General features: G+C 46.6%; 1 protein-coding gene and 1 long non-coding RNA gene across 12 annotated transcripts in view; one reads left to right on the forward strand and one right to left on the reverse strand.

The window, feature by feature from the left end:
• MCF2L2 (MCF.2 cell line derived transforming sequence-like 2) overlaps positions 1-13,331 on the forward strand; it is a 212,803-nt gene that overhangs the window by 186,145 nt on the left and 13,327 nt on the right. For 7 of the 11 annotated variants that reach the window (XM_081007785.1, XM_081007788.1, XM_081007791.1 and 4 more), the window contains exons 27-29: positions 3,348-3,443; positions 10,456-10,545; positions 11,738-11,809. The exons of 1 other annotated variant lie outside the window; for it this stretch is intronic. In XM_081007785.1, the coding sequence (XP_080863911.1) occupies positions 3,348-3,443; positions 10,456-10,545; positions 11,738-11,809 (258 nt within the window). The remainder of the gene's footprint in view (positions 1-3,347; positions 3,444-10,455; positions 10,546-11,737; positions 11,810-13,331) is intronic. 3 more of the 11 variants (XM_081007795.1, XM_081007786.1, XM_081007794.1) reach the window with 2 other exon arrangements.
• LOC308478534 overlaps positions 1-13,331 on the reverse strand; it is a 69,425-nt gene that overhangs the window by 19,594 nt on the left and 36,500 nt on the right. Inside the window, exon 2 of the long non-coding RNA XR_013987115.1 lies at positions 520-593. This is a non-coding gene — a long non-coding RNA (uncharacterized lncRNA). The remainder of the gene's footprint in view (positions 1-519; positions 594-13,331) is intronic.

The raw sequence follows: 13,331 nt of genomic DNA on the forward strand, positions 1-13,331 counted from the left end.
CTTGATTGCATGATGCTTGGGACTTCTATCACTTGGAACATCAAGTGATGAGTGCAAAATCAAGCGATGGCTTGGGCACATAGTGCTGGACTTTCATGTCACATTGTATGCAGGCAGGCTTTCCCACTCAAGGCGCTTTTTAACTGGAGTTGCTGAGGATCAAACCTGTGGCCTTCTGTGCTCTGCTACTGAGCTAAAGCTACTCCCTGAATGGTTACGATTTTGACACAGGGGCCATACAAAGCTTTGACAGCAAGTCAATCGACTGGTGCTCTGTATTATCTCAGCCACTGTTGTCTCCCCTGACTAGCAGTGGTTCCTCAGGACCTCAGATAGAGGACTTCTGAAGCTAGCTGAGCATCCTTTTAGCTGGAGGTGCCAAGGGAGCAGAATCTGAATTCAACTGGCAGCTCATTTGCATGGTGGAAAGTTTATATCAGGCAAACATTTCTCTAGTTTACAGCAACTTGTTTTGCAAATGCTGTTATGCGGGGAGAGGGCACAAGGCAAACCACTCACCGTGTGGTCGTGTGAATTCTTCATTCATTCTCCAGTGAAAAACATGTACTGCAATTCCATTCATCTGAAGCATTCTGTAGATTTGGAGAGCAAGAGTGCTGTTACCTTAGGATTTTTCAAAAATATGAGGCTACACATTATGCATTTAGTAAGCTAGCAGTTTCAGCCGTTTGAGGTTTGGTCAGTCTTGCCAAGTAGCAGATTCCAGACCATTTGAATAGCAGGAGAGCTGCTCCTCAGTGTTAACGTTATTTTTCAAACCAACCGTCCAATAGTTTGGTGCACCCTCTGCTGGCTGAATTGGGATTTAATTTCATGTTCATGTCAGGGATCCTCAGTCATTTTGTGGCTGAAATTCTGCAAAAAGTCGTGAAAAGCTTGAACCTAGTTCACAGGTGTGTCATAAGGAAAAGCAATATGTTTCTTTAAAAAAAAGGGGGGTAAATTAGTGTGCAAACGATGGCACTCTGGCATGAGCTAACCTAGATGACTCATCTCTTGCAGAAAAACAAGGAGGGGCCATGGCGTTTTGGTTATAGTTGCTTTATGGCTCCCCAAGATAGTATTGCCAGGCAGTGCTGACTCCAGGATATGGGGGGGGGGGGCTTGGGCAAGACACCTTCAATGGACCCCACTTTCCCCCCTGGAATGCAGAACCTGTGGCCCTTCCATCTCTCATCAGCCCCAGCCAGGATGAAAGCCAGAGTTCAACATCTGGGGGACGGAGGGAAGAGCACAGGTTCCTCATTCCTGTTCTGTCCCTTCATTGCCGTTGTTGTCTGTTGATGCTGCTCCTGTGCCGCGTCATTGACCCTGCTGCTGGCAACGCCATTTCAGATTTCAAGGTAGAAAGCATTTCTCGGGGAGGGGAGAGGATCCCCACTACGACCCAGGAAACCCCGTGTCTCAAATGTATGAGCAAGTCAGGTTAGCCAGAGCAGATCCTTGATCTTCTTTTGCCAGCAGTCAAAGGCAACCAGCCTCCCAAAGGGAGCCAGCTAATGGAACACCCACCAGATGTCAAAGAGAAGAAAAACTACCAGACTTTTAGAAGACATCTGAAGGCAGCCCTGTTTAGGGAAGCTTTTAATGTTTAACAGACCACTGCATTTTAATATTTGTTGGAAGCCTCCCAGAGTGGCTAGGGAAACCCAGCCAGCTACGCAGCATTCCTGAGAAGGGGTCCTGGTGTTCTGGGACTCACAGCTGCTCTCTTGTGAGCACCCGGTATAGCAGAGTAAAAGCAGCGCAGACGGAGATGAGGAGGTATCTGGGCATACCTACTTTATTTCTACTAATTACAGATTAAAGAACATAACAAACACGTATGAGAGGAGCAGCCCTCATACAGACATCCCATCTCGTCGCAAGACAGAGCAGAAAGAAAAAGTACAATAGTACCAGAGACAGAAGTCACACAGACTAGCTTCCCTTCTCACGGAACAGAAAATAAACAAGAATCAGGTGATCCTTGCAATGGGAGGAGTGAAATGCTAACACCAGCATGGTGTAGTGGTTAAGAGTGGTAGACTCATAATCTGGTGAACCGGGTTCGCTTCCCCGCTCCTCCACATGCAGCTGCTGGGTGACCTTGGGCTAGTCACACTTCTCTGAAGTCTCTCAGCCTCACTCACCTCACAGAGTATTTGTTCTGGGGGAGGAAGGGAAAGGAGATTGTTAGCCGCTTTGAGACTCCTTAAGGGGAGTGAAAGGCAGGATATCAAGTCCAAACTCTTCTTCTTCTTCTTCAACCTTTTCGTATGCAGAAGCGTACAACATGGACACTGGTTATACAGATTTATAGATATTTATCTTGATTTCAGTTGACAGATTCTTCTTTTTTTTGGTACTGAGTTTTCCCCGTGATTTTTTCTTTCAGCACGATATTATTTTTTGTAAGTAGCATTGTGAAAAGTCACTCAAACATTTGTAAAAATAAATAATATTTTGGGAGGATTTGCTGCGCCAGGGGCACTTGCAAAGAGACGGCTTTGCTTGGGCATGGCTGCTGGTGAGCGCATCATGAAGGAGGGTTTTCACCTTCATACATGCAGCTCATATTGTTACACTGGAAGCCCTATTTCAGAACAATCCCTGCATTGGGAATGGGGAATCTCAGGCCCTAAAGATTCTCCCCCTAGGCTACAACCCTCACCAACCCTACTCCTCAAGTGCCCTCCTCAAGTAACTGTGACTATGCCTGTTGCTTGCCTGGTTGGAGGATGGAGAGGTGTGAGAATTTGCAGAAACCTCTGGCTTTAGCGTGGTCTACTGCACAAAGGTAAGAGCCACACCCATTGCTCCACCCACTTTTGGTTCTGGCTCCGCCCACCCTGGATGGTTGCCAGCAAGGGAATGTGGCCTTGATGCTTTAAAGGGTTCTACTCAATGGTCCATAATTCTGTGAGCAGCCTTGAGTGTTTTGTGGACACTAGGTTTTTTGGGGTCTTTTTTTAACTGTTCGCTTTTCACTTACTTTCCTGCCGACTTGTCTTCCTTTTGGAACTGTGTGTTCCCTCCCTCCCCACAAAGCACCTCCCGCCTTCTCCATTTTGCTCCCAGGTGAAACCTAGCTAGTCAAATCTATCCCTTGCATAACAAGAAGGATGTTTGGCTCAGCTAGTTTGCTTCCTTGTTTCCACAGCCACCTTCCCAGCTAGTCACTTGCTGCGCAAGCTCACGGCTGGCCAAGCGTTCCAAATTTTTAATCACCTCCCCCTTTCGCCCCCCCCCTTCCACAAGCTCTTAACTTTGCTCTCTCCACAAGCTGCAAGGCTGACCCCTCTGCCCTGCCTCACCTCTCTCTTCCCTCTGCCTCTTTCTCCTAGCTGATTATTCCACCAGCCTTAATCTTGAGCGCTCAGCTCTTGCTAGAAAGCGGTTCACATTGCAAGGTCTTTCCAACCGCAGAGCTCCACCCAAAGGTAAAACCACCGCCACTCGCAGCGCTTGATCGCCAGCCACACGTCTCCTGAGCACGGTGTCCATCCCATAACGTCATCCATCGCACCCCGCAAGGGTGACCGCATCCCATCATAATGTCCTCGTCCGTCGTACCCATCCCCTAGCTTCACCCGGGCTGTGTTCACATGACCTGCTTAAAACACAGTGAGGCCATTTCCCCACGCTGCGTTTCAAACTGCATTTGCATGCTGTTGCACAAATCGGTCTGGCAGGATGCTTCCCCCCCCCCAAATTGCCCACTTTTCTGTCTGTACCACCAGTGGGTGGAGAAGGGGTGCGGATGTCTTCATAGGGCTTACGTCTCCAAATCGGATTGAAGCTAGTTGGCAGGGAAATGCATCAAAACGCAATATTTCTCAAGGAACTACAGGATAGGTGTGGATTGTGGCTTCAAAGCAATGGGAACACTCTGGATTCAGAGAGAACAGGGGTGTGTACACAGCCTTAGTGTTTTCTTCTTGGTGGTGTTTTTCAAAGGTACCAGCTCTGGATTTAGGATGGTGCAGGTGGTTCCCCCCTCACAGGGCCCTGAGCCGAGGGGATGCAAAACTGAGAAGATCCAAAATTGAGACGATCCATTTTGCAGGTGGCGCTGTGAGTTAAACCACAGAGCCTAGGGCTTGCCGATCAGAAGGTCAGCGGTTCGAATCCCCACGACGGGGTGAGCTCCCGTTGCTCGGTCCCTGCTCCTGCCAACCTAGCAGTTCGAAAGCACGTCAAAGTGCAAGTAGATAAATAGGTACCACTCCAGCAGGAAGGTAAACAGCAGTTCCGTGTGCTGCTCTGGTTTCTCCAGAAGCGGCTTAGTCATGCTGGCCACATGACCCAGAAGCTGTACACCAGCTCCCTCGGCCAGTAAAGCGAGATGAGCGCCGCAACCCCAGAGTCGGCCACGACTGGACCTAATGGTCAGGGGTCCCTTTACCTTTATCTTTATTTGGGGGTGCCAATTTTTGGCCTCGCTCAGGGCATCATATTACGAAGGATTGCCAAATCTGGGGGCACTCCCTGGTTTTACTCACCTGCCTCAGACATACACAATAACTTCGCCTTCTCAATTTCTGTTGTCAGGCTGCTGTTAAACGCCTGTTAAGAGGAGCAGCAACCCAAGCTTTTAAACGAATTCCCTCCTTTTTTTAAGAGCTGGAAAGAGCAACCGAAACGATGGAGGGGCTGGAGCGTCTCCCCTATGAGGAAACATTACAACTTTTGGGGACTTTTTTAGTTAAGGGGGGGGGGGAAGTAAGAGGAGACACAGTAGAGTTCTAGGAAACCGTGCATGGGGGGGGGGGAATGAATAGAAAAAAAGTTTTCCTTTGTCTCTCATAACACTATAGCCTAGAGCTGTCCAACGGAAGTGCTTCTTTACAAAGTGTGAAGTTAATCTATGGAATTTGCTCCCTCAAGAGGTAGTGATGGTCACCGACTTGGATGGTTTGAAAAGATGATTAGATGAATTTAGGAGGTGTAAGGCCTGTTGGGATGCTGCTGGGGAGACGGGGGCTTCAGGCAAGCCCCCAGCTGGCTCCAGCCCCCAGCCGGCAGCTGGGCGAACTCCGGTCTCCCTCGGAACAGCATCAATCAGCGACTCGTAGCTTCAGAAGCCTTCAGAAACTTGAGCACGCTTTATCAGCAGAGTGAATAAATCTTCACAACGGAAGTGGCGGACAGAGACATGTGTAAGCATTATTTACAGGCGTTTATTCAGCATAGTTCAGGAACAAAGGGAAAAACATGTCTGCTTCCCTTCGTGTTCAAGCACACAGCAATAGAGCAAAAGCAATATACAAACGGAAGGTCCCAGCAAGCCTGTGCTGGAAGTAAACAGGCACGTGACACACAACAGTCATGCTTGTTCCTTTTAAGGTGGAATGGAACTATATCCCAACATCCACCCGTGACTGTGAGCCACGATAGTCATGTTCCACCTTCACTGTCAGAGCCTTTGAATACCTATAGCTGGAAATCGCGGGCGGAGTGTTATTGTGTTCAAGTCAGGTCCTACCTATGAGCTTCCCACAGGCACCTGGTGGACCACTGTGAGAACAGGATTCTGGGTCCAGCAGGGCTGTTCTTATGTCCTGGAGATGTTCTAGAAACGGTGCAGAAAAAACTGGAGCAACTGCTATATGAGTCAAGACTAGAGCTTTTGTATTAGATCCACTTGCAAGCCGTACCGTATGTTATATTAGCTGTGTACCCTAAAGCACCAATCCAGATTGGAACTCTGGCATGGGGGTAGTGGAGCTCTATGGAAAGGGCCTAGCTCAGTGGCAGAGCTTCGGATTTAGATGCAGAAGTTCCCTAGGTTCAATTCCTGGCATCTCCAGGGAAAACCCCTGTCTGAAAGTCTGGAACATCACTGCCAATCAGGATGGACAATCCTGAGCCCAGGTGGACCACAGAATCTTAGAATTGTGGAGTTGGAAGGGATCCTGAGGAGCATCTAGTCCAACCCCCTGAAGTGTAGGAATCTCCACCCAACTTCTAGGAACGGTCTTGGTCAGTATGAAGATAGCTTCCTGTGTTCCTAGTCTGTATTGGACTCCCTGTACCTCTAGTTTGTATATGGAGAGGAAGCTCACATTGATGCAAATGAGAGAGTCATCATCGTCCCCCCCCCCGATGCAAATCACAAATATGCAGGGGGGGCTGATCCAGAATAAGACCCTCCCTCCGTCTCCCAGCTACCTAGCTAATCTAACCCATCATTTTGCCCTAAAAGTGATGGCCCAGCCTCCATGGTGGCATTGCAAGGTACAATTGTGTGGCATTGTATGAGGTACACAACTTAGGGTCCATCTCATGGGAGATGCAGGATCAGATCTCCCAACATACTTTTTTTAAAAAAGCCTTAAGAACACCATTTAAGACTTAAGAGCACCATAAGAGGGCCTTCTCGGTAGTGGCGGCCGCCCTGTGGAACGCCCTCCCATCAGATGTCAAGGAAATAAACAACTATCTGATGTTTAGAAGACATCTGAAGACAGCCCTGTTTAGGGAAGTTTTTAATGACAGATGTTTTAATGTATTTTTAATCTTTTGTTGGAAGCTGCCTGGAGTGGCTGGAAAACCCAGCCAGATGGGTGGGGTATAAATTAATAATAATAATAATAATAATAATAATAATAATAATTCCAACAGGAGGGGACAGAGACAGGCAGGCACAACATGGACATTTGCCTTCCTCTTATATGTGGCTATTAACAGCTTTTTGGGTGGGATAGGGGTTGATTTCAGTCACAAAAAAAGTCACAGGGGGTAGGGAGAGAATTAACCTCCTCTCTCAGACCTCTGATCAAAATGGATTTATTTAGAGGTGTGCCGGCTGAGGCCAATGTGAGTTGTGGTCCAGCAACATCTGAAAAGCACCAGGCTGTTGAAGGCAGACTTAGGACACTTTTAGCTGGCTTTTCGTGAAAATAAATTCCAGAGTGGAGAAATAAACGTGTGGCTAAAAAGGCATTGAGAGATCTAAGCAAGGGATCTCCTGTGCTAGGCAAAGTTTGCAGCTCAGATGCTTCAGTGCTTCACTGGTGGTAGTGCAGGATGCTACCCAAGATAATGGGTGATGCTACTCACTCTGTGGAACTTTGTCCAGCGTAGTTACCTTGGGAGGCAAAACATGGTGGGTTGGTGCTGGGAGCTCACTGGACAGTAGATAAACGCAGGGCTCAGTGAAGGAGGATGGAGGGGAGACAGAAATAACTTGGCCTACATATTTTATTTTCAGAACTCTCTCTTGCCAAAGGCCTGTAATAAACCCTGAGCCAATTTCTATTTAGCCTTTCCAACATTCCAAACAGATACTAAATCCAGACCACTAGGTATAAACATGCATGTGGAGTGTATTCAAGATCTTGCATAGATACTGGGCTGGCACAATAACTCTTTTTAAGTTGCCAGTAAATATGAATCCTCGCGGTGGTACTGCGAAGATGTTCATTTGCCGTGCTGCACAAATCCTGCAGTTGATCAGCTTTTTCATGGAGCGTCTATGGACAAGGCTGTGATCAGGCGACCTGTCATTTAGACAGCAATAAAATACCTTTCAGCCTGGGGAAGGTTGTCACCAGCTGAACTGAGTGCCTGCTCCATCTGCTGTCCGGGTACTAACTATTGATGAGCAATTTCAAGGCACCATTGCTCCCCCTCTTTAGGGTCTTTACCTTTAAACTGGACTGGATTGGCCAGCCCTTCAAACCAAGAACTGTAAAGTAGGACAAAAGGCCATAGAGGCTGACATTTCAGTGACACAATAGGTCCTTCACCAGCAGAGATCAGCTGGGCTGAATGGAGAGATGCCTTTGTATCATCTAAACCACGTCCAGGATTGCTCTTCCCAAGCTTCTGGGAAACCACAACAACTAAACTGGCATGAAACTGATACAGACCTGTAGTGTAGGTAGGCCTGCTTTTGCTGATCTCTAAAGATCCTGCTCAGAACTGATTTTGCAGGCTTACTGCTTTAAGACGTTCATTTTCTCTCTCACACATGCATGCACAAATAAATCATTAGAGTTTTCAGTACAGGCTTCTGCGCCTGCTAGATTTCCAAACTCACAGCTCAGTGTGTTACAGCATAAAATTTGATAGTATCTCAACGCTCATGAGAAAATGGCTTGTTTAGAAACTTTAGATGTTTGAAGATGCACTGGTGGTAACAGGATCGCCTGCAATTGCATTGCATCCGATTCTCTTGTTAGTTTGTGCTTCATCAGCTTTGAAAGGCCAGAAAGCAAACATTCCCGCTGGCAAATTTTGAAACCTGCATGCAGCTGTGTTACAACATGTATCATCTTGGCTGTCGTGCTCATCTTCATGTATTTAATAGGGCTTCACTCATGTTTAACACAAAGTTCTGCCTGCTGTGATCTCCTTTCAAATTGACCGTGCCTATGCAGATGGCACAAGTGCTGACTGTTTTCAGAAGTAATCTTTTACCGTGATTGCTACTCCTAGCACTTGTTTACATGGTCAGTTATTCTGAGAGATGAATCCAGCTCACTTCGATTGCAAAGCAAGGGCCATATCAGAGTTCGGAGATGGTTGTATGTGTAAAACAGAGCTCCGGATCATTGTGAGCGCTCCTGGTTCCGGTTGTGAAAAATGAGAGGAATTCGGGATTCAGTGACCTCTTAATGACTTGGCATTGGATGAAACCTGGAACCATTTACCCAAATGGCCCAGATGTTGTTGGGCTACAACTCCCATGATCCACTGACCATGCGGATTGGAATGGGGACTCCAACGAAACATCTGGAGAACCTCAGATTCCCCTTCCCTGCTCTACATGGACTGAAATGCAACTCTCCAGCATCCTATTCTCACAGTAGCCAACCAGATGTCTGTCGGAAACCAGCAAAGCAGAACATAAGCACAACGGCCCTCTCCCTTCCTGTGATTTCCAGAAACTGGTATTTGGAAGCATTGCTGCCTCCAACTGGGGAAGCAAAGCAGAGCCATCATGGCTACTTGCTATGAAAGCCCTTTCCTCCTCCATGAATTTGACTAATCCTTTTTAAAAACTAAAATATACTCGGAGTCGAGAGTGGATTTCATGCTCTTTAGTCAGCTCATAGTGGTGAGGAGGAATGGAAGTTCGCCCAGACTATCTGCTTTATATACATTATTTACACAGTGATTGGCTAATTCTGGGATTCTCCTGTAGGCCAATCAGGTTGCGGATTCACTTCCACCTGGAGCTGGATTGGGTGGCTCCTGTGGACCAATCAGACTGCTGCATTCTGAATCCTATTGTTCTAGGACCAATCAGACTGCTGCATTTTGGATCCTATTCAACTCAGTACATAACAAAAACCATCCAAGTTGATGGTCATCACTGCCTCTTGTAAGAGCGAATTTCAAAGCATGACTGTGCGCTGGGCGAAGAAGTACTTTTAAAAATCTGCCCTAAATCTTTCAATGTGGATGTCTACGAGTTCTAGTGTTTTGAGAGAGGCAGAAAACCTTTTCCTCTATCTACTTTCTCCACGCCAGGCGTAATTTCATACTATCATGTCACCTCTTCCTCGCCTTTTCTCTAAACTGAAAAGTCATGATCGCTGCCGCCTTTCTTCCTAGGGGAGTTCTCCCGTCCCTCTGATGCCTCCCCCCCCCCGCCATGCAGGGTTCTCCCAACCCTCTGGAACAGATTTGGGGAGGGTGTTTAGGGCACGTGCAGGGCTAGGAGAGGGACAAGTCATTCCGCTTGCTCCCACCTGTTGAAATATTCAGTTGAATATGACCCAGTGTGTGTATAAAAGCCTTGTATTCAGGAACGATGCTTGCAAAACTGCGAATATCAAGACAAAGTTGCAAACGAAAATGTATATGTTAGGATAAATGCACACAAAACTGCACTCAGAGTTTTGTTTGGACTTTTTCTTTTTTACTGGAAAATTATGAGGAAATGGCGCAAACTGAAGGATGGAAAAATTAGAAAAGGAAAGAAACCAAAACGGACAGATTCATTCACCTCTGTACACACAGTGCGTGCCAGTAATTGCGTGAGAAAACGGTCGTTTCTGTTATCCTGCCTAGTGGATAGGAATTTACACACCCAGCCACTTTAGCACCTCATTAGAAATCTCAGGAAACGAAAGAGTTGCAACATTTGGCAGGGCAGCTGATCAGTTTACCAAATGACCACAAGCAAACGGTGGCAAGTTACCACTTTGTCATTCTGTATCTGGTCATTAATAGGCCATTGATGACCTCCTGCATCCCTCCATGGCAAACCAGGTTAGAACCCCCAGGGACTCGTTGGCCACGTAGACAATGCATGTTTTAATACAACAAGCCCTGAACAGAACTGTGATACAGTTTGCTGCAGTTTTCCATGGAAACAAGATACCTTTCTCCAGCCTTCTCCCAGTTGTTGTTGTTGTTGTTCTCCTCCTTCCTCCTCGTTTGCTTGCTCGCTTGCTCACTTCTAACCCTTCCTTGACCTGACTCTATCTGTCCTCCCAGATCCAGAATCTAAAGAGAGAGATGTAACCCGCCGCTTTTCCCTAGCTTCCTCCATCAGCACCACAACTAACACATCTGCTCTAACCAAAGGTACAGTCCCATTAACACTTTGCCGCCTTCCTTCCTCTGCCGACGTTGGTGCAAATGTGGCGGCGCTTGGAAACCCTTGCAAGCCTGAACCTGTGGTGTGCTCTGCAAGGCAAAGAGTAGAAAGGGTCAGGTGCACGACCCCCTCCAAACATTGTGCGCTATGGAGTTGCACCACTAGGATGCGAAGCAAGCCAGAACGGTTCAGTCTCTGGGTGCAACCAGACAGGCATAATTTCAAAGCCTGCCTGGTGCAGAAATGTACTCAACTGTGCTTCTGAGAGAAGGGCTATTGTCTCACCTGGACTGAGCTCTTTGCGGGGGAGGAACCCCTTTTCTGGTTTGGAGCAGAAAGTGAATGTGAACACTGCTGATTGGTCAGCTTTTGTGTCAATCATGAAGTGACCCTCCTTTCAGAATAGGGCTTTGCTCAGCACTGATTGGCTGTCTCCTGAGTCTCTATGCCGACTTATAACTGTGTTTCAAAGGGGGTGGGTGGGAGATTAATGATAATAATAATAATAATAATAATAATAATAATAATGAAGGGGGGCAAAGGTTATGTTCTTTTGCTTCTCACTATGGAATGCTTTTTGGTTATTGCAGCATATCAGATGTTATTTTGGGATGGATTTCCATAGAGTTATTTCAAGACAGAAAATGGTAGTTCTGTGTTTGTGAAATCAACACTGAACAAACCTGAGTGGGTAAAAATAATATTACGGTGGGGAAATGTAACATTTGTCAACTTGAGTTCTTTTCAAAACCATAGCAGACATTCAGTGTACGCTATCCCTTGCTGGGTTGTTACCTATGATCAGAGAGAATGATTTGTAATCATGCTCAGATAGGTGCATATAGTTTTCACTTTAACACAAACTCATCTCTGTGGGCATCATATATGTATTAGGAATGGTAATACAAGTCCATTATTGGGAGGAGGGGCTCTCTGCTTTCCTTCAGAATCACAGTTATTATTTTAAAAAGCAAGGTTTTTGGTGCTTTTGTTGCAAATCACAAGTATGTTCCCCCCCACCTCTCGACAAGCTGACTTTAAAAATCATTGTGATTGTGTTGTATGCTAAGATAAGCTAACCATTGCCCTCTGCTGCAAATCCTGTTCTTTTCCATGCCATGAGAGCCGGGTGAACCTCTAACTATATTTCGATTCTTGTTATCTGCAAACTCCACACAGGTCCCCTTGTTCCTGCAGTTAAAGTCAAGAGGCATGAAATTAAAAGCGATCCAACTCCTCTGGGTTTCGAAGGTACTTGATGCATGGACCATTTTGGTGACAGTCCCTTGATTATCCTTCATGGAATGCCTATACTTTCATCATCACCGGCATATGACATATGAGAGAGTTTGTAAGGACTCTCGAGTCAGCATATCAGCCCATTTTCGGGTTTCAGAATTAATCATCCTTTCCTGTTATGCATATGTCTGACCTGCCTGCCAAGTTCCAGTTAGGGCATATTGGAGGCTGAAACGAAGAGAATGAGAAAGCCAACTCGACGCGCTCTCTTCCCTCTCAGACACGCAATGCTTCCGATGGCTATTGGGATATTTAATAATAATAAAAATAAAAAAAAATTTATACCCTGCCCATCTGGCTGGGTTTCCCCAGCCACTCTGGGCGGCTTGAATATTAAAATGATTCACCCAGTATTAAAAGCTCCCCTAAACAGGGCTTCCTTCAGATGTTTCCCATGAACCACAGGATTGCAGGGTTAAACCACTGTTTTCCATTTCCCTTCTTATGCAGACTGAGTGCGGAAGCTCAAGAGACCCAGATGTACATTTGATTTTAAAACTGGCCCCTTTCTGTACTATATATTCACAACGGTCACAATCCTGCTAAACGGTACTCATAGCATCATTGGTGAAAACAACAGCTGTGGGCTTGGCACAGTCCGTTTACGGCCATTTCTTCATTGCTGCATCAGTTTCTTCTGTTCCATTCTTTCTCTCTTGAAAGCATGTCCCGCAATTGTCTCGTGAGTTTGCTGTTGGTCGTGTTTAGGTGGTTCCTGTGTCCTTTGCTGCATGCCGGTGTAAGCTAGACCTCTTTTTCACCTCAACCTTCTTTCCTTTATTAAATGGCTCTAAAATGAGCATTGCTCTGGTGTCAATGGTACTCTGCATGCACCCTCCATCACGTAACATCGATGAATGGTCTCCTTGTATACTTGGCCTACCCCTTTTATGCCAGGGGAGGCAAAAGCAGTGGGCACCCTTCTTTCAGCACATGCCATGTAGGTAATTAATCCAGACCTGAGATGAGGAATCTGGACTACCATTCCCATCAGCCCCAGGCCAGGGATGATGGGAGTTGTAGTTAACCTCTGGAGGACCAAAGGTTCCACACCCCTATCCAGGCCAAACAGGGCTAAAGTTTTCTGTTCCCTTGGGAAAGAGGGGTGGGGTTCTCCCGTTGCATTGGGCTAACGTCATGGGCAGCCAGGTACCCACTGTGACGTTTTAGGCAAATCTGGGGCGCCCTCTTTTCTTTCTGGATCACGCCCTCTGTTAGCATGGTGAGCTGGTCATAAAAGAAGGCCTAGTTACTTTGGGATTCCCAAAGTTGCAGAAATCCATCCGATTGCACCATCATAGGCAGATACTTAGCGCAAAGGCAGGCACATAATATTATGAGTGGTGGAGGTAGCTTGTACGTCCTGTTACTGCCATCTAAACCCAGGCATATTTGTTTCTGTCCTGTGGCAAGCTCTGAAGAGACCTGTCTGAACCAGGGAGAAGCTGGGTGTGGTGAGCTCTGACTGGTTAGC

Source organism: Podarcis pityusensis (genome assembly GCF_964106645.2).
Source record: "Podarcis pityusensis genome assembly, chromosome: 5".
Lineage (NCBI taxonomy): Eukaryota > Metazoa > Chordata > Lepidosauria > Squamata > Lacertidae > Podarcis > Podarcis pityusensis.